Source organism: Macrotis lagotis, chromosome 4, assembly GCF_037893015.1.
Source record: "Macrotis lagotis isolate mMagLag1 chromosome 4, bilby.v1.9.chrom.fasta, whole genome shotgun sequence".
Classification (NCBI taxonomy): Eukaryota; Metazoa; Chordata; class Mammalia; order Peramelemorphia; family Peramelidae; genus Macrotis; species Macrotis lagotis.
The window spans coordinates 175,857,743-175,879,350 of NC_133661.1; the positions used below are offsets into that span (position 1 = coordinate 175,857,743).

Sequence of the window (21,608 nt, forward strand, 5' to 3'; positions counted from 1 at the left end):
TCACCTTTTAAGTCTTTTCCAAAAGTTTTCCTCTGTGATATATGATCAAACCAACAATATTTGTTTTGGTGAAACTTTGGTAATAATTGCACTACAATTTCAGAATTAGTTGGGTAATAATAGCCAATTTGATTTATGCCCTGTCTCCAAATTAACCTTCTATTCCTTTTCCTCCTTCCTTCTTTTCCTCACAGTGGAAAGTCCATGTATAGATATCCCATCCTATAGAAATCTGTCTTAAGATTTCCTATGGATATAAGGACTTGAAGTTTCAGGGTTCCTGCAATCCTGTGGTCCTAAAAGAAGATTATAAGAGGGAGTAAAGGGTCAACAGGGAGATGACTTTGTGAGTTGTGATGCAAACCAACTTCTAGAATACTGAGATATTAAACATTGACCCAAACTGAAGAAACCAATATTCTATAGCAATAAAAGATAAGGGAAACCCAAATTCAGTGTAAAACCAATAAACCTATATTAGCACCAAAAATGATTAAAAGCAAGTTTCTTCTATTCCTGTATACAAGTGAAGGAGCTAGATCCCTTAACCCAGTTATATAGCAAAGTTCAGTATCTCTTCTACTTAGCAATCAGGTCAGAGATATCATTGTACTTAAGTTGTCATAAGACCACTTGTAAGTATGTTGATACTGAGGTTTTTATATGTTCCTATATAGTTTTTCTTCTGTATTGCTTTCTCAATTTCTCAGACCCCTCTCCCCCGAGATTTGGGTTCCATTGAATTGTATGAGTTGTTAGGGTAGTTGAATAGAATGAATGGTGTTTGCTTTTTTTTCCCTTTATGAATACATCTTTGAGAATGAGTAGAGTTGTATAATTAAAATTCTTTCAAAACAAGATATTTAAATTTTAATATGAATAACCTATTGATAGTAAAGACAATAGTGCTTGGAGGAGCCAGAGGAACTATTCTCTGACTTGGAAGGAAACTTTCTTAGAATGGGCTAATTTCTGAAAGCACTGATCATATGTGTCCACGTACATATAAATTAAAGCTGTTGTTAAAATGTTAATATAGGGATGTAATAATTGTTAAGGCAGGTGTTGATAGCTCCTATTTTTAAATGAACTTAAAGAACAACCATTGTTTACTGGACCTAATGGGTTAAAAATGATTTTTCCAACAGTGCTATGCAGAATCCAGACCCAAATGAAGAACCTTCCAAAGATGAAATCATCTTGAAGCTGAAATCTGAATTGCAACGTTTGCTGACCAGCAACACAGTGAAGCGTCGCCTGGTTTCTCAGTTACAAAATGATCTCAAAGATTGTCATAGAAAACTTGAAGATCTTAGTCAGTTGAAAAAATCTCAAGAAAAATGTGAACTTGAGGTTTGTGTAAAAAAGCATCTGTTTTATGTTTTTGAAAATGTTTTTATTTTGCATATAAAGTTCATTTCTAAATAACTTAGCTCTTTTGTGTAACATTTAGAAAAATAAAGCACAGAAAAACAAAGCATTTTCCCCTTATGTTGATATCATGAATTCTGTTGATAATGGAAAAGGATGATAATATTATGATACAAATAACTTCTCTTTAACTTTGGCCACCATCATCACCATTCTGTTTAAGTAAAATCCCATTGCAAATTAGTATTTCCTGGAAATAACAAAGCTATTTTTATGTCCTAGAAGATATTTCATAGTTCTAGCTGCCTTGATACAATCCTCTACAAGGAAAAATTCAAAAGTGACTTGTTCAGCAGTTCCTTTCAGTGAAGAAAGGGCCAGATTTATAGTGTTTTACCTTGAAGGAGATTTATTTGAACTCTATAGTTCCTTTGACTTTCTATCAAATAACTTCATACTAGTAATAACTATTGCTTTTACATAAAATTTTTAGCTTAAAAAGTACTGTAAACAAACAATTTTATTTAATCTGTAACACTGTAAGGTGAGTAGGTAATACAAAGACATATCATTTTGTTTTTTTGTGTTTTTAAAAAAATATTTTATTGATTTCATTTTACATCACAGTTGCCTCCTTCCCTGCAATACTCAGATTTCTTTGACCCTTGGGACAAAGAAAAATAGTTATTAAGCAAAAACATCTAGCATTGACTCTCTAACATTGTATTCAATTTTCCATCCTGGTTGTCCCTTATCTTTGCTTTAAAGGGAGTAAGGAAGTATTTTTTTCACTTGTTATGTATTGATATGGCTAGGTCATCTTGCTTTACATTTTTTTTTTTTTCACTAAGTTCCATCAGTTTCCATTTTGTTCTCTTGATGAACTTTGTTATTTTTTTCTAGTTATATAAAATTTTTTGGTACTTTGATTGTTATGGTACTGAATAATAGATTAATTTAGGTAAAATTGGCATTTTTATTATATTAACTTGACCTATGCATGAGTTATCTTACCAATTGTTTAGATCTGAGTTTGTGTGAAAAGTATTTTATAATTGAGTTCATATAGTTCCTAGTTACTGGGTTTTTCTTGGCAAATAGACTTTCAAATATTTCATGTTTATAATTATTTTAAGTGGAATTTCTATTTCTATCTCTTGTTGAGCTTTGTTGGTAATATATAGAAATGCTGGTGATTTATATGAGTTTACTTTATATATTATGACATTGTTAAAGTTGTTAATCATTTCAAGAAGTTTTAAATTTTTAAAGTTCATTCATTCATTCATTCATTCATTTATTTGTTCATTCATTCATTCATTCATTTATGGCAATGGGGTTAAGTGACTTGTCCAAGATCACACAGCTAGGCAATTATTAAGTGTCTGAGGTCAGATTTGAACTTAGGTACCCCTGATTCCAGGGCCAGTGCTCTCCACTGTGCCACCTAGCTGCCCCATATTTTGAATTTTTTTATAGTTAATTCTCTAGGATTTTTCAAGGTATACTATCTTATCATCTGCAAAGAATAATAGTTTTGTTTCCTCATTGCCTATTATAATTTCTTTTTCTTTTCTTATTGCTGAAGTTAAAGTTTCCAGTACAACACTAGGCATTCTTGTTTCATCCCTTTCCTGATTGGGAAGGCAATTTTAGCTTACTTCCATTATAGATAATTCTTGTTGATAATTTTAGATATATACTACTTATCATTTTAAGGAAAGTTCCATTTATTCCTATGCTCTTTAGTGTTTTTCATAAGAATGAGCACTATATTTTGTCAAAAGTTTTTCTGCATCTATTGAGATTATCATGATTTCTGCTGCTTTTATTATGAATATAGTCAATTATGTTAATAATTTTCCTAAAATTGAACCAGCTCTTCATTCCTGGTTATCAGAAAGAAATCAGATGATTACTTTTCTTGTATAGTTTTTATTTGTCTATTATATGGCTTTGAGCCTTTGTAGGGAATTTTGAAGAGTTTAAAGCAATTTACTTAAGTCATAGGGACAGCTGGGTGAAATAGTGAATAGAGCACTGGGCCTGGAATCAGAAGACTTGAGTTCAAATTTGGACTTGACTCCAGGGCAAGTCCTTTAACCTTGTTTGCCTCAGTTATTCTCTTCTGCAAAAAATGATCTGGAGAGGTAAATAATAAACCACTCCAGAATCTTTGCCAAGAAAACCCTTAATGGGGTCACAACTGAAATGACTGGTTCCAAGACTTCCCATTTTTGATTTTTACCTGAATAATGAAGAAAGGGACCACATTCAAGAGATGCCCCTTTTTCAAACCTCATAATTAAAATCAATAATGAAACCTTAAAATATTAAAATGCCACAGTAGCTTTTTTTAAAAAATGATCTCAACTTTGAGCACAATTCTAAAGTTAGCCAGATTAATTATGAATATTCCCATTTGCTACAGTGAAAAAATACCAGTTAAAAATTTTCTGGAAAGTCCAAATTTTTTTTTTAAAAGACAATCATTCCAATCAGCATTTTGTTTCTAAGATCTAGTATTAAATTAAACAATGACGTTATGTAATAGTGTACTGTTTTAGATGCTAAAGATTAAAAAATCGGGAAGTCCTGCCTTCAAGGAGATTATGATTTAACTATTAAGGGGAGATAGATGTACAAATAAAACAAGGTAAAATATGATAAGGCAAAAAAGATCACTTTTAAACAAGAGGACCTCATGGAGTCAATGACACCTGATCTTAGAACATAGTTTTGCATTTTAAATTATTCTAGAAATTTATAATTTTATCTTTTATGACACAAAGGTCACAAAGGAGAACTTTGCTGAGGATACCTGTACATATTATTGCTTAAAAGAGTGGATGCAACAGAATGTATGCATTCTGATATAGCAAGACTGCTCCTTCTTTTAGAGAAATCTCAAGATTTTGGTCTGAAAAGTTAAATTTGTTCCGCAGCAATCAAGTCTAGTTCTAAATATATAACATTGAATAATGTTTGTGAAATATGAATGATTATATTATAGGAGGGACTTAGAGATGTCTCAGCCTGGTATTTAAGGTCTTCAGTTATTTGACTCTTATCTTTCCAGTGTTATTTTACTTCACTTTCCTTTCCAGCAGGTTGGTGTATTAACTATTTTTGGTATCTAGTATATTTTCCACCTTTGTGCTTTCTTTTATATCTAGAATACATACCTTCATTATTATAACCTCTTAGAATCACAGTGTAGCTCAGGATACATGAGGTTATTCCTCATTCCCTCCAGTTTTTGTTTCTCTGTCTTGAAATTTTTATTTTATATATATTTAATATTTTCCTCTCTGGATGCGTGTTAAATCCTCCACTCCTGTAGCCACAGCAGGATACTCAAGAGTAGGATCTGTTTTATTTTTATTTTATGAATATTCTGAGCTCCTAGCATATATGGTACCTTGTACACAGTAGGTAATTAATAAATATTTGTTGAATCTTTTCTTGAATATGATGTTAATGGCATCCTTGAAATCATGTATGTCTCTAGTTTTGCCTGATGAAAGACATTCTCAGCAGTGTCATAAGAGGATTTAAAACTGAATAGACTGTAATGATCATTTTGTCTAGTCCACTTTTCAAATGAGGAAACTGGAGAGACTCCGGAGGGGTTAAATGACTTGCCTATAGTCCTTATGTGGTTAAGTGTCTTCCTCTCACCAGTTTTTTTAACAGTTAAAAGTTATTGTTCCCAAATCTATAGTATTTCATGTCATTGTTGAAAGTAGAGCTCAGATATTCAGTAAGAATTTTGGGGGATGACCCCGTAGTATTATCCCATTTAGGTAAAGAAACAAACTTATCCTCTAAGATGATAACTAATGAGTGATGGAATGTAAAATTCTGCCACAAGTTTTCCAATTCTCAAACCTCCTGTTCTTTACACTATATACAAATATGTATAAACATATAATTTTTAGTTAAAAATCTTTACAAATAACTTTTTTTTTTTTAGGTTTTTGCAAGGCAAATGGGGTTAAGTGTAAGTGTCTGAGACCGGATTTGAACCCAGGTACTCCTGACTCCAAGGCCGGTGCTTTATCCACTATGCCACCTAACTGCCCCCCAAATAACATTCATATAAAAAAATTTCATCATTTACCTCTACCCAACAGTGAGGTGTTATCTGGACAGGTATAATCAAAAGAGCATGTATCAAAATTTCTTTATGTATCATTATGACTATTCTGCCACTTGCTCTGGGTTTAGATTTGAATGTTTCCTCATACCCCCCCCCAAATACTTGTGGATTCTTGGGTCTCCAGCAGGGGGTTCTCTTCATTACTAGCCACATTATCTGTGTGTTTGCAGAGAAATGGGGTACAGAGTAATAAGGGGAGAATCCACTGACTGGGAGAAAATTTATTTTATTGTAGTCACATGGCTATTTTTATTTCTGAAAGTAACAAGTAAGAGCAGGAGGACAGCTTAAGGCTGAAGTTCTGAACTTTTTCTGTGCCTTTTTGGTAGTCTGGCAAAACCTTTGGACTCCTCATAATCTTTTTAAATACATAAAATAAAATACATCTGATTCCAAGGAAAATTAATTACATTGAAATACAATATTCAAGATATTTTGAAAAAACAAAGTCACAGACCTTAATCTCTAATGAAAGATAATATTAACTACCATTTATATAATACCAAGTATTATAATAATGTCCCTTAAAAATATTCTCATTTCATCCTCACAACCACCTTGGAAAGTTGGTGCTGTTGTCATCCTCATTTGTAGATGAGGAAATTGAGGCAAACAGGTTTAAGTGACCTGCCTAGGTTAACTCTAGTAGTTAAAATAGTTAACCTACTAGTAGGTTAACAGATAGTAAATATCTTGAGACTGTATTTGAACTCAGGTCTTGACTCCAGGTCCAGCACTCTTTCCATGGTAATGGAAATCAGAAATCAGAAAACCTGAGTATTAGACTTGGCTTCCTCACCTACTAACCATGTGACCTTGGAAATTATTCAACATCTATAAGCCTCTGGGGCAGCTAGGTGGTGTAGTGGATAGAGCACAACCCTGGAGCCAGGAGGACCTGAGTTCAAATGCAGCCTCAGACATCTAATATTTACCTAGCTGTGTGGCCTTGGGCAAGTCACTTAACCCCCATTGCCTTGTAAAAACAAAAACACAAAAAATCTATAAGCTCTGGTTCCTTTTCTGTAAAATGTTTGTAATTAATAGTTGTATCACTCTACTTCAGAGTCATGATGAACATTTTTAAGTTATTTGTAGAGATTTGTAGCTAAAAAATGATATATTTACACAAAGATGTATGTGCATACATATGAACATATGCATATATGTGTATTTGTGTATGTATATTTTTATTTTAGTGGTTTAGCATTTCCACAGATATAACTCTTAAACTTTCCATGACTTTTTAGACAATTTTAATCATTTGTTGGAGACAAAAAACTAAAAAAGTCATCTTGTGAGTAACTTTCTAGCATTGAACCTTTCCTCATTTAGGTTGGTCTTTCAGATGATGAATATCAGACTCATAGCACTATTCCAGCTTTATAGGTCTGCTTTTGCATACATTTCACTCCATGGTAATTCACTGGAGGAAGATTTTAGTAAAATATATAAATAAAAGATAGTAACAGGCAGTGATTTACTTGTAGTGATTTTTTCTAGCATCTAAGTGTACATTCTTGTTTGCTTATGTTTATTTGACATCAGCTTGATATTTTTGACATCAGCTTCAATTTTTAACTTAGTTCATTCTAAATTGAAATTAATGCTTCAAACTCTATTGTCTAAGCCAGATCCCAATGCTACTGTAACCATAGCTTATTTCACCATCAGGCAGGTCAAAAAAAATTAGTTGTGTGTGTGTGTGTGTGTGTGTGTATGATTTGGACATTATCAATTATTACTTATCAAAACTTAAATACCATAGCAGAAGTGTCAATCTTTTTGTTTTGTTTCATGTATCTTAAATTCATAAGCAGAATGGTAACTATAACTAGCCCCTTCTAGATCTGTGACTTTCCTTTTCCTTCATTTGGAAAATGTATAGGGTTTCTCATAGTTCCCCTTTGTTTCCATTCCTTCCAACTAACCCCTTTCATCTACAGATTTCATTTGCATTAAACATTGTTTCTTTAGACATAGTCTGTTAACAAACCCTTTTTAGCTTCTTTTAAGTAATTACTATCAGTTTCCTAGATCATGGAGCATCTTTTGTTACATTTTTTAGCATAGGTACTTCCAAAGCTAGCACATACAGGAACAAAGTAGAATATTTTGAGAATATTTTCTCACTAGCAAATTAGGTGTTGTGACCTCTCTTTGATTCATATACCATTTATTGCAGTCATTCACACTTTGTATACTAGTTGTTGCCATCTTGGCTACTAGCTGAAAAGAATTAAAAATTGATTTTTTTTTTTTTGGTCAAAGATAGATTGTATTGTAAGCTCAGAAAAAGTGGAGGGATAACATTTTTTTGTTGTTTTTAAAGATAATAAATATGAACCTTGAATTTAATCAACTGATGAAGGTGACTGAACTTCAAGATTTGCCTTCCCCATTAGGAATAAGATAAAACTTGTCTTTGTCTTTTCACTTGTGAATGCAGGTGGAGCAATCATCCTCCTTAGGGGGAAATAAGAATATGGAGAGGAAGAGATGAAATAGATAAAAACTACATGATGTGGGTGGCTAGGTGGCGCAGTGGATAGAGCACCGGCCCTGGAGTCAGGAGTACCTGGGTTCAAATCCGATCTAAGACGCTTAATAATTACCTAGCCGTGTGGCCTTGGGCAAGCCACTTAACCCCATTGCCTTGAAAAATCTAAAAAATAAAAACCAAAAAAAACCCCTGCATGATTTATGTGGGGAGGTAGGGTTGACTGTGCTTCTTAAAAAATCTTACATGTTATGGTGTTGATCTGTTTTTAGACTAAAACAATCAATGTGGAAATATCACCTAATCGATTACAGCATGACTCTTCCGTTTATGATAAAATAATCAAAGAAGACATCCTGCAACTTAAAAATGAAGTTCAAACTTTACAAAAGAAAAATGAGGTGATTTTAATCTTTTATTACTTTTTGTTAAGACTTCAAAAGTTTGTGAAAGAGAGATCTAAATTTGATGATAGCATTTAAGATTATTAAGACTCCTAAGGGACTATGAACTCTAGTTATCTTCCTTAACTATCTGACTAGGGCATTAATTTATAATTTATAGTGACATAATTAAGTTCAATTTCAACTTCCCATTCCTTTAGTGGTTTAGCCAGTGTTCTGATTAAATACTTAAACATAATTCTAAAATAAATGCAAGTTTTTAAAGCACTGCTCCTAATATTATCTGTGCACCTAAGAAATAGATTGTTCTGTGGTAAAGCTTCAATTAGCAAATATGTATTAAGTAACTACTGCATATAGAATAATTATCTGTTACATCTTGAATGATAAACAGAGTTTGGTGAAAACATTGCTCTGCCTTCATAGAGCTGATATTGGGAAACAATGCCATGTTTTTTTTTTTAAGTTTTTTTTTTTTTGCAAGGCAATGGGGTTAAGTGGCTTGCCCAAGGCCACACGGCTAGGTAATTATTAAGCGTCTGAGGCCGGATTTGAACCCAGGTACTCCTGACTCCAGGGCCGGTGCTCTATCCACTGTGCCACCTAGCCGCCCAATGCCATGTTTTTAGATACCCAATAGTACATCTTAACAAGCTTTTGAGAGAGACATCTCATTTGGATGGTAAAGTAAAGGAAACTAAATTGAATCCAGAGTTAAGTGTTTTTTTTTTCTCTTAAATGGTTTTCTTTTATATCCAGGAACTTAAAGCAACTGAAGAAAAACTGAAAAATACAAACCGGGATTTATGTGGCCAAATGAGACAAATGGTGCTAGATTTTGACCGTGATAAACAAGAAACTGTGGATAGGTAAATGCATTATAGGGACCTGATAGCTGTTTTCAGTTTTTTGATTAAAAGATTGACTGGATAGCCCTAATAAACACACACCTTAGCAACCTTTATATGCAAAGGCCACTCTTCATCCACTAGGGCTGTCCTTGGCAGCAAATGAATAGATCTCAGTGAGCAGAATACCACCAAAGCCCTGTTCTTTTCTCTCTTCAGTGAGTGGGAGAGATGGAAGACTGAGATTATGACACAAGAGCAAGATGTGTTACTGACATGCCCGCTTGGAATTTGCCATATATTTCCTTGTAGAAACAACTTTATTATTTCAATAATTCCCTACATTTCCATATTGTTACAGTTAAGTGGTAGAACCAGGACTGAGATACAGGTCTTCTAATTTTTAGTGTAGGCTTTTTTATTGCTTGTCATTTTAATGAAAGAAAAATTGATATAACCTTAATTATAACTAAATTATGTTAGAAGAAAAGTCTGCAAAATGAAAAGAACTTTCTTAGATTTGGTAAGAATTTTTGTTTTTCGTAGGCTTTGTAAGAATTTGGATAATTGCTTTCCATTGCTAGGTGTGAGAAAACTTTTCAGCAGCACCATGAGACAATGAAGAATCAAATACGTGAGAGCCTTTTAGCAAAGCATGCTTTAGAAAAACAACAGCTCTTTGAAGTTTATGAATCAAATCGTTTGCAACTTAGGTAAGGAAAACAAAAATTTGCTGCCTTTTCTTTCTATCTACACATGAAAACTGCTATTTTTTAATAATGGAGATAAAAATGAATATTTAATTGATTTTTGTGGATGAAACATTTTTCTATTCTGTTTGTGTGTATTAAGAAATGATTTAGATAAGGTGAATAAAGAGATGGCAACTGTACAAGAATGCTACCTGGCAGTTTGCAAAGAAAAAGATAACCTGGAAACCACCATACGGAAGTCTATTGAGAAAGAGCAGCAAACTAAGGAAGAAATGGTATGGCACAAATTATTGTGTGTTTCTCTTTTAGTTCTCTATAAGAACTCGAGTATTTTTACTCAAATATTTAAGATTTCTCACAAGAAGGGGAAAATATATGTAGACCTTATTTTGTTCCCTGCTGAATTTTAGTGATCTGTATTTCAGCAGGATATTGGAAGTAAAGTATTAAATCCATTTCAAACATCAGTGACAAATTGGATTTCTACTTATCAAAGAATTATCCTTTTATTCAAGTTTTTTTCTTAGGGGGAAAAGTCTTAAAAATGGATGAATGATGAGTCTCAGATTTTTCTGACCATGGGTATTTTAGGTCAGACCTTCTAGACAAGTCCTATGTACTTCTGATTGCTATCGCGTTAAAAACCATCTTTAAGGGGCCCTTGAAAAACTCTATTCTCTGACCTTTAGATTTTTTTTTTTTCACTGCAAGGGGGAGAGGAGAGAGGTATAAGTCCAAGCTCTCCTCAGTAGATGTGATAAAAATTATGAATAAAGATTTATGATAAAAAGGGAGTAATAGTAAAATATTGTGATCTGCTTCAGAAAAACCTTTTTTACAATGTTCTCCTATTCTCTCCATATCTATTCCAGTGGATGACTAAGTTGATCTTGAGTTAGAGTTAGAAGAAACGTTAAGATCAAGTTTTGTCAGCTTTTTTATCCAAACTGGTAATGGCAGAAGCGTAGTAACTCTTCTCTTTACCCTCTCAAGTTGTTTTTGTTAGCTCATGCAATAAATTCATCAGATGAACAGTCCCTGAATTTCTCCTCCTTACAATAGCTGCTAGGATCTCATTCAGACAGCAGTCTGTTGTTTTGTTGTATTTTTGAACCAACCTGCAGAGTTCACTTTGGGAACTCGTGAAAGAATCAGGAATTTTGTAGAAAGTTTGAACAAATACCCATCTGAAGGAGTTTCTGGCTTAAGAAATTATAGGAAGGTAAATCATTGGTATGACAATTAAAGAATGTCTAATGAGCAAGTTAGAAATTTTGGTTATATTTTGGTTTCTTTTAAAATAAAGATGAATACATTGAAGAGCATATTACATATATAATAATGGTAAATAAATAACTTCCAAATTAATTTATGTAATTGGTGTTAACTCTTTGAAAGTTACTGTGATGTCTTAAGCCACTTGGAAACCAGGGACTTAAGCTTTCAGATCTGTTTTGAAAATTAAAATGTGGGGGTGGCTAGGTAGTGCAGTGGATAAAGCACTGGCCCTGGAGTCAGGAGTACCTGGGTTCAAATCCGGTCTCAGACGCTTAATAATTACCTAGCCGTGTGGCCTTGGGCAAGCCACTTAACCCTATTTGCCTTACAAAAAACCTAAAAAAAAAAATTAAAATGTGAAGATGATCTCTAGTTTGCTTGTTTTTTGGAGCATAATAGCTGGCAAATTGAGTGATTTTATTTTTTAAATTGACTCTTAGGAGTGTTTTTCTGCTTGTTTGGTCTTTCGGTGGCTAAGTTGTTATATTAAGTAACAATCTGAAAGGCTATGTCTGTTTGCCCATGCATGCCTACATACTTCTGCTCAAGTAATTGCAAATATTAGTTCTTCAAAAACTTCAGACAGATCTTCATTTTAATTAAGTTCAATGGCTATCTGAAGAACCTTGTACGTGAATTCTGGTAGCTATATTTTGCTATAGTGTTTCCATTCTTTAAGAGTTAGGGATTTGTTTCAGTGATCATTGGCATTGAGTGGCTTTAAGTGAATGAAATAGAGTTTCTATCTCAAGGGATGTAGAATCGCTAAACATATTTCCAGATAATAAACATTGCTAATACTTATCCTGAAAGAAAGATTGGACTAAATGTGCTTAATAGGACATAAAATTTTGGGCATGGTGAATGTAGGATTTATTTTACTAACCTTTGCCTATTTGTCAAAAGTTTTTTTTTAATAGAAAGTGAGAATAGAAGGAAAACTATAAATGGCTGTTAATTTAAAAAAAATTAGGAGCAGTTAGGTGGTGCAGTGAGTAGTGCACTTGCCCTGGGGTCAGAAGGACTTGAGTTCAAATTTGATCTCAGACACTTAATAATTACCTAGCTATGTGACCTTGGGCAAGTCACTTAACTGCACTGCCTTGCAAAAAACAAAAAAAAAGAAGTGTATAAAATTTAGGATTTTAAAGTTTTAAAAATTAGTTGGGAAGATAATATATATAATTAAAGGGCAGAATATAGTTAGTGATATAAGAGATATACAGAATTCTTTAAAAGTTTAGGAAAAAGAATTGATATTACAGGAGAGTGAAGGGGTTAGGATAGTTTTCATAGAAAGTGGTATTTGAACTGGGAGTTGAATATAAGGCTTCTGTTAAAGAAAAAAGGGGCAGGATATATAAGAAGGATGCTTGCAGAGGAGGAGATCAACGTAAGGGGTAAAATGTGTTTGAGAAATTGTGGCTATTTCCACTTTAACTATAGGCTAGTATATGTAATGGGTAAAGGGACCAAAGGTAGTTTGCTTAGTTTCAGGCAGAGTATTGAGAGCCTTGAATGTATGAATTTTGTTCAAATTTTGACTTTTATTCTTCAGCCATGAGAGGTTTTTGACAAACTAGCACTTGAGAATATTATTTTGTCTGTGGTAAGCAATATTTAATTTTGGCAAGGATATAGTCCCACCTTTTACCAACCTACAAAATCCTGGATCATTTTAATGATGTATTTTATTAGGCTTTCAGGTATCTGGGTAAATTTTCTTGACAGAGGTAATAATGAAGAATGTTTAAGAATTGAGATAAAGTGAGTGGAGTTGTGGAAGAGTATCTATAGCTCAGTGTTCCTCTCTCCCTCTCAACCAATGATACAAAGTAAACTCCACCGTAATGTATTTTATCGAGAAATAGGTTTCATGGGCTAGGGATCAAAATAGATTTTAGTGTCCATAATTAACCCTTTTATTCCTCCTTTTCTTATTTCTTCCTTTTTGCCACCTATGACCATTTTTTAAGGAAGAAATTAAGTGTCTCTCTGTAGTTTTAATCCCCTTTCCCCATGCTATTCCTTTTTACCATTCTGCTTTTGGAGAATAACTAAAATAATCAGAGGAGGAATCTCCATGGGTCTAGGAAAGGTATAAGGGAGGGAAGGACTGTTGGGCTATTTGAGTAAATATGATACTTGTAAAGTTGTTAGAACCAAACTAAGTACTTTGGACCATCCAGAATTATTTATTTTATAAAACTCTTTTTTTGATAGTATTCACTGAACATGTGATTGACTTAGAGAGCTGAGTGTTTCTCTTTTAATGCAGCAACTTGAAATTTTGTCCTAGAAATGTTTGCAATGACAACAGACTTCTACAGGAAGTTATAATTATAATCCTCTAAGCCATTATGACCTGAGTTCAGTTAGCTTTTAATAAGTTTAACCTACTAAAAATAGTGTTTTTGAGTTATTTACTTGAATTTTGCTTAGCTCAAGAACCAACTTGTAGAAGAAAAGGAGGAGGATCTAATCAAACTCAAGGTAGAACTTGAAGAAAAATTCAAATGTAACATTACAGCGGCAAAGAGCCAGTGGCTGAAAGAAAAAGAAACTGATGTTAAACAGCAAATTGAAAATGAAGTAATCTTAGCAAAAACACAGTGGGAGAACGAACAGAAAGAGGTGTGGGCTTTAATATATCTCTTCAGTTACTATGTTCAAAAATGTGCTGTTAAATGATCAATTTAAACTAACTTTCCTAGAACAGGCATGGAACTTTTTTTGCCAAATGTATATTTATCTGCTTACTAAATTTAAATTCTTAGAGTCAGGATACTAGCATAGTTCTAGGAGGTGAAAAGAGCCGTGATAATTGTTATATTATTTTATCATATTAGTCCTATTTTGCCTTTTTTCCTATCAAGATTTGTTAATCTCACTTAGAGAACAGCAAGGCTATATATTTAATCCCTTTTAGACCACTGAACATGAACTGGTAGCCTGGTTTTATCACATGATGTGCTACTGGTAATTCTAGACTAATATTTATAATTCTTATTTGGTATTGAATATAAAAGGTAATAGAAAATAGAATGATTAAGAAAACTCATAAAAGTAAATAGCTCAGTATTTAAACTGTTTGAGGATCACCAAAGTTGTTTCCCAGAAAGACAAGAATGAAGTTATGTTATCTAAAACTCTTTCTTCAGATTTTTTATTCATTTAGTAAACATTATTGAGCAACTACTGCTAAGGGAGAAATGTGAATATTAGGAAGAAAATTTCATTGTCCATTGTTTTATAAAGGTTAGAGTCTAAGAGATAAGATAGAGACACCAATAACTGATATAGTATAGTAGTATTAAATGTCATAAGAGAGGTATAAAAAAGGGCTATGAGCAGAAGAGGGAATTATTTCTGATTGGAACTGATAAGGGGAAGGAAGACCATAAAAAAACCTTTATTGAGATATGTTATTTTAATGGTAGCTTGGGGGGGGGGGGGTTTGAAGGAGCATTTTCTCTTTGCCTGTGGTATAAAATGCATAATATTGGGGATTTGTAGACAAGTGAAAATGTAGGGGCTTGAATGCTAGGTGAAGAAATTTAGGTTTTATTTTGTAGATCAGAGCTATCACATGCAGCCCACAACATTAAAATGCAGCTGGAATCAAATTAATATATCATTGGGAAATATTTGCCAAATAAAAATACAATTAGACATAATATTAAAATGTGGTTTTCTAAGTCAATTTGTAGCACCCATTGATCCTACATATGGTTTAGGAGTTCCAGTTTATGTTTGTTTGTCACCATTGCTGCTGTAGATAATGGAAAGACACCAGAGATTTATTTTTACATACTGCTTCCAATAATTCTTTTTTTTTTAGGGTTTTTTTTTTTGCAAGGCAGTGGGGTTAAGTGGCTTGCCCAAGGCCACACAGCTAGGTAATTATTACATGTCTGAGGCTGGATTTGAACTCAGGTACTCCTGACTCCAGGGCTGGTGCCCTAACCACTGCGCTACCTAGCCGTTCCCCCCCCCCCATAATTCTTTTTTGAAAGGGATTAGGACCATCTCTAAACATAAACACTTAATGTGTTGTTCCATCTTTTTCCATTCCTATACCATCATACTTCTTTTCCCCTCTACACCTTCCTGATGCTGGCAACTATAATTACTACCATAATTACCACCATTAGTCACTCTTTTAGAGTAAGATATTAAGAAACCGTATTAAAATAAAAAAAATTTATCTTTCTCCCCATTATCACTTTAATTTCTTTTAGTTTAGGAGATTAGTTGGCTGGACCCCCAAAAACAGTAGGATCTTAGGAGGGATAGCATTTCAGAGGTTGTAATCGACTAGGAACAGCTTTGCTTAGTGTTGGCCTTAATGAGGTCATTATCCATGGACCATATTATTTATTATAAGTACTGCAGTTTTATAACAAAACTTTTGTTTACAATAATGAAGCACCTTGGATGGGATAAGGGAAGCATATCTTCTACTTCCTCAGTGGAATTCCACACTAACCAACAAATGGGAAAAGAATCATTTAGAAACTGTTACTAAAAATCATCCACAACAAAAGATTTCCATATTTTATGGTGTCAATTTTGCAATATCAGCATAATAACTTTTCCAAAAGATTGAATTATCCTCAAATATAAAAAAGACAATAGAAGAGTTTTGTACAAATTCTGGTCTGACAGCAATAGCACCGGCTGGTCTGAGTCAGGAGATGGTTTTTATTTCCTTCATTGCCACCAGTGATCTGTGGGATCCTGAACCAGTTCCTTGACTTAAAGCCTTCCTGCACCTCAGGTATTTCTTCTTTGAGACTGATGAAGTCGAATTAGATAGTCTTTGAGGTTTCTAATATGGATTAGATTCATTGTCCAATTAAAGCTATGTGCTAATGGATCAGTTCTGTTTGGAGGTCCTCTTGTATTCTTGAAGACTGTGCTAATAGGGCTCAAGCTCTAGCAGTTACTACTAAACTGAAAGGACTAAGAGTAGAGGCCCTGGTGATATAGATGCCTTGTCTGTATGGGTATGAACTACCCATAATTGAACAACTAAATTCATTCAAGGGGGCTTATTTAGAGTAGTGATATGCTGGCATTTTTTGGCTACAACAATTTATGAAATGCCATATACCAAAGTGTAGAAGGGTTGTGATCTTCTTTGGAATATAACAAAGCTATGAATTTTAGAAATAAGATAAGGTCAAAGTAATTTTAAAATATTTCTAAGACCATATCTTCATTGGTTAAATTCCTAATCCATGTGTAATCATTGTCTAGGATGGTTTTCAAATGCATTAGCTGTGGTTGTTCCTTTGGCTGACAAATATCAATCCTGGCTCTTACTTATTTGAGAATTTTTCTTTTCTAAAATTTTGCTTTCAAAAACATAGATCAAAGACAAAGTTATTCAGCAGTTAGAAAGGGAGTGGCGGTTTAAACTGGATCAAACTATAAAAGAAATGAAAAAGAAGACTTTTGATTGTGGCATCCAAACTGACCAAATAATCACCCTAGATGTAATTTCCAAGAAAGAGATGGAAGCAATGATTGAAGAGCAGCAATTGAAAATTCAGCAAGATATGCTGCAAGAGAAGGAAACAGCAATTAAAGAGGCTCTGAAAAAGCAGGAAAAAGAGATGGAGGTTCAATACCATGAAAACATTACCAGACAGGTAATAAGCAGGTGCTGTTATTCATTTTGTTATAGTACTTGTGAACTTTTTGCATTAATGTTGCCAGAGATTAGAGATCGATGAATTTATTAAGGTTGGACCATTTTGTGGTCCACTTATAGCATAAATTATATCAAACAGTTTCTGACTGCTTTTTAGCCTTTTGTTACAAAACTATGCCTTCATTATTTTGTTCTTATAATTTATTAATAATCAGTGATGAGTCCCCCTCTCCTCCCTCCTTTCCCTTTCCCTCCCCTTTCCTCTGACTCGTCTGTCATCTCTTCTCCTCTCCTCTTCTCTACACTCTTCTCACCTTCTGTCTCCCTTGCTAGTCTCATTTGCTCTCATGAATTCATTTAACATCACATAGATCCCAAATCTCTACACCCAGCTTCTAAACTCCAGCTCTACATATCTTACTGCCCATTTGCACTTTGGATTTAACATGTCTTATCTCTGAAATGGTCAAGATGAAATTTCTGGTATCTTTCTCCTTTTCTTCACTTATTTAGGCCTCCAATACTTCTCATCTCTAATTTAATAGTCTTAGGATTGTTCTCTGTGGTCCATCTTACACACAGTTGTAAAAATACTTCCTAAGACCCTTGTCTTCTCAAAACTATTCAGTAACTTCTCCTATTCACTCAAGTATATGGTTAGGCTAGTACTCCATATTTTTCATATTCTATTTCTTTGTTACTCCTCTACTTGCATTTATATTTCATCCATATTGAACTCTACATTCCATCTTCTGCCTTAGTGCATTCCTATAACCTTCTCCATGCCTGGGATACACTTTCTGAAATCTTACTCAGAATTCTTATCTTCGGGGCTCATCTCAAGTACCACCTCCCCTGAACCTTGCCTGACTCTGCTTCCCTCCTCCTTAATCCCCAGTGGAGTTGGTAGTGTTCTTATCCCTCCCAAATTATGGCATATAAGACTTTTCTTTCTTTATATATTGAATGTCAGTGTTCATTCTCCAGCACAATATGAGAGTTAGATGCTTAATAAATGTTTGAGCTAAATAAAATTGAAAGTTACTTAGCCCCTCTGCTCTTAAATTTTATCCTCATCCATCTGTGAAGATCTCTGTATAATAAGTAATATTAACAGGCTAGCTATTTCAAGTGTAGTGTGTTTCTTTGATTTTAAATTTTGTTCATTGATATATTTTTAAAAATTAATTTATTTTGAATTTTACAGTTTTCCCTCTAATCTCACTTTCCTCCTTCCACCCCCCACAGAAGGCAGTCTGTTAGTTTTTACATTGTTTTTATGGTCTCCATTGATCTAAGTTGAATGTGATGAGAGAGAAATCATATCCTTAAGTAAAAAAAAATAAGGTATAAGAGATAACAAAATTATATAAGATAATTTTTTTTTTAATTAAAGGTAATAGTCTTTGGTCTTTCTTTAAACTCCACAATTCTTTCTCTGGATACAGATGGTATTCTCCATCACAGATACCCTCAAATTGTGCCTGATTGTTGCACTGATGGAACAAGCAAGTCCATTAAGGTTAATCATCACCCCCATGTTGATGTTAGGGTATACATTTATTGATATAGTTTGCTTTTATATTTTTTATTTCCTAATATAACCTTTCCTTCCCTACCTAGAAATTCATCAAAAGGAGGGGGAAAGCAGTTAAATAATAAAAAATTAACCAAATCTTATAGTATATGCCATGCTTTTCTGTGGCCTTCCACCACTACAAAGATGGAAGGGGGTGGGAAGTACATTTTTATCTCTTCTTTGGGGGTCAGACTTGGTCATTATAATTTCACAGTGTTTGACCTTTCTTTTTCTTTCTATTTGCAGTGTTATTTGCATGCTATCCCATGCTTATCCATGTTCAGCATGTTTCTTTCTTACAATGGAACAATAATATTTCATTTCCTTTATGTACTGTGATATATTTCATTATTCTAGTCTGACAAAGAGGAGATCCTTTTCCTCAAAAAGCTAACTTCTCTTTGTATACTGTTGATCTTATTTATTCACATTTTTGACTAGCAGATTGTATCACTATTAACTTTTTTTCTATAATCTTCTGTGTCTATCTGCTAGCTCCTTCATTGATGTTTAAAAACTGACCTTTTTTCTCTCTAGGCCTAAAATACACTCACCAGATTTTATCATCCTTGCTAACTATCATCCTTTATTTTTTTCTCCTTTTCTCAGCCAAGCGCCTTGGGGAAAATTCATTTGTAGGGTCTCTTTCTTCTCTTGTCTTCTCTGCACCATTAAATACTTTAAATTACTTTTTCTTCTTTATAGTATTCCTCTCCAATTATTTGTGATATTTTTGTTTTCTATTTCTCTTCCTACCTGTCTGACTGTTCCTTTTCAGTCTTTTTTTTTTGCTGAGTCTTTCTCCAGGTCACATCTACTTGCCATTGGATATACTCCTTAAGGTTCTGTCCTAGGTGTTCATTCTTCTTTGCTCTCTCTATGTTATCTTTCCTGATGATTTCATCAGTTACTTCTCTGTGCAAGTGATAACCTAATCTATACATGTAATCTAAACTTGATCTTTTTAGCTTGTCAACTGCCTTTTAGACATCTCCCTTCCTCCCTTTGACACAGTGAGTAATCTGATATAGTTTATACATGTACTATTACATTAAACAATAAGCTAGATGGTATAGTGGGTAGAATACTGACCCTGAAGTCAGGAGAACTTGAGTTCAAATCCAGCCTTTGCTACTTGATAAGTGTGATCCCAAGCAAGTCTCTTTAACCCTGATTGCCTTGCAACCAAGGCCATCTCCAGTCATCCTGATCTTATCTGGCCTCTGGACTTAGACGACTCTGAAGGAGAAATTGAGGCTGGTGATTTAGCACAGCACCTTTCTTATTCAAATCCAATTTACTTGCTTGTCAGAGCATCATTTCCCTGATGTCATGGTCTTCTTCAAGAACAAAAGACAAACATTTTCATAATAGTCATATTGTGAAAGAATCAGAACAAAAGGGGAAAAAAACCATAAGAAAGGAAAAAAATATGCAACAAATTTTTTAAAAAGGAAAATAGTATGCTTTGGTTTTCATTCAGACTCAGTTCTTTCTCTGAATGTGAATGGCATTTTCTATCACAAGTCTTTAGAATTATCTTCAATCATTATGCTACTGAGGACTAAGCCTATCATGGTTGATCATCACTCAATGTTGCTGTTATTGTTTCAGTGTTCCCCTGGTTCTGCTCACTTCCCTTAGTGTCAGTTCATGTAAATCTTTCCCGATTTTTCTGGATTGTGATTTCTTACAGAACAAAAGCATTCTATGACATTCATATACCACAGTTTGTTCAATCATTCCCCATCTGATGGATATCCCTTCAGTTTCCAATTCTCTACAACCACAAAAAGAGCTACTGTAAATGCCATACTCTTCTAATTATTTTCTTTGTTTTGTCTCTTCCCATTTTAGTTCATCCTCTTCTCAACTAACATTTCTAATGCACACATGTATGAACATTTCACAACCCCACTTAGTAAGATCCAGTGGTCTCCCTGTTGCCTCTAGAATCAAATATGAAATTCTGCATTTGCCATTTTAAAGCCTTTCAGAACTTGGTGCCTTTCTTCCTTTCCAGCCTTACCTGTTCCCTCCATCGGATGCAGGGAGACAAACTGGTGAACAATTAGTAACAATCAGAACAATTAGTAAGCATCTTCTCTGTGTTGGGCACTGTGCTGAGCACTGGTAGCCAAAGTAAAGTGAGAAGACACTCCCTGATCTCAAAGAGCTCATGATGTTTTGTCCTTTATTCTCGAAGACCATGACATCAGGGTGGTGATGCCATGACAAGCACATGAATTGGATTTGAGTGAGGGAGTATTGTGCAAAGTCACCAGGCTCAGTTTCTCCTTCCGAGCCATCTGATTCCAGTGGCCAGATATGAATCAGGACAACTAAAGATGGCCCTGGATGGGAGGCAATCAGGGTTAAGTGTTAAGCCCAAGGTTACACAGCTAGTGTTAAGTGGGGTTAGATTTGACCTACCTTGTAAATTGGAAGTGGAATCCTAGAGAGTTTGAATTTCCCAAATGTCAGATGGTTTGCAATGTGGTATCAGAGGAGGCCCTGAAATGAAGCAGGAGCCCTGGGGTTTGAGCTCTGACACTGTTACCTCCCTACCTCTGATGAGAATCTCACTGCCTTTAGCCATTGTCTTCATCAGTATCATAAATGAAGTAGTTGGACTAGATAATCTCCCAGGCCCCTGTCGGTTCTAAGTCCTGTCAATTTAAAATGTAATTCATATCTTGTATTTCAGAACTATCTATACTAAGAATGTTGTTATATAAAATAGAGATGCAGTCCCATTCTAGCCCAAAAGGTACAGCAGCTTGATACAGAGCTGTTCTGCTTTTGGGGTATCTTTGTGTCTTCCAGGATAGTCTTGTGGTATCTAGAAAATGGAAAATTGACTGATGGTTAGATGTAAATGGCCTTTTGTTCTTTAAGGTAGAATCTCAAGTACAATCTAAAAAATTGCTGACTGCCTGTGATGTGTTGAGGGACTCCTGGGCAATATGGGAACCACAAAGTGAATGAAAGATTTCAGCCTTTGGCTCTTCTAGTTTTTTAAAAAATGACCTTGAATCATTGTGGTTTACTACATTGTGAAGTCTTTTATTTACATTCTTCTCTCATTGCCTCG

At 34.2% G+C, this 21,608-nt stretch overlaps 1 protein-coding gene across 12 annotated transcripts in view; it reads left to right on the forward strand.

Annotated features, from left to right (window-relative positions):
* The window catches only part of CEP152 (centrosomal protein 152), a 99,557-nt gene that overhangs the window by 55,089 nt on the left and 22,860 nt on the right, over positions 1-21,608 (forward strand). For 9 of the 12 annotated variants that reach the window (XM_074234735.1, XM_074234734.1, XM_074234736.1 and 6 more), the window contains 7 exons: positions 1,149-1,353; positions 8,306-8,434; positions 9,197-9,306; positions 9,870-9,998; positions 10,138-10,273; positions 13,719-13,910; positions 16,652-16,933. In XM_074234735.1, the coding sequence (XP_074090836.1) occupies positions 1,149-1,353; positions 8,306-8,434; positions 9,197-9,306; positions 9,870-9,998; positions 10,138-10,273; positions 13,719-13,910; positions 16,652-16,933 (1,183 nt within the window). The remainder of the gene's footprint in view (positions 1-1,148; positions 1,354-8,305; positions 8,435-9,196; positions 9,307-9,869; positions 9,999-10,137; positions 10,274-13,718; positions 13,911-16,651; positions 16,934-21,608) is intronic. The other 3 variants (XM_074234742.1, XM_074234740.1, XM_074234737.1) reach the window with 2 other exon arrangements.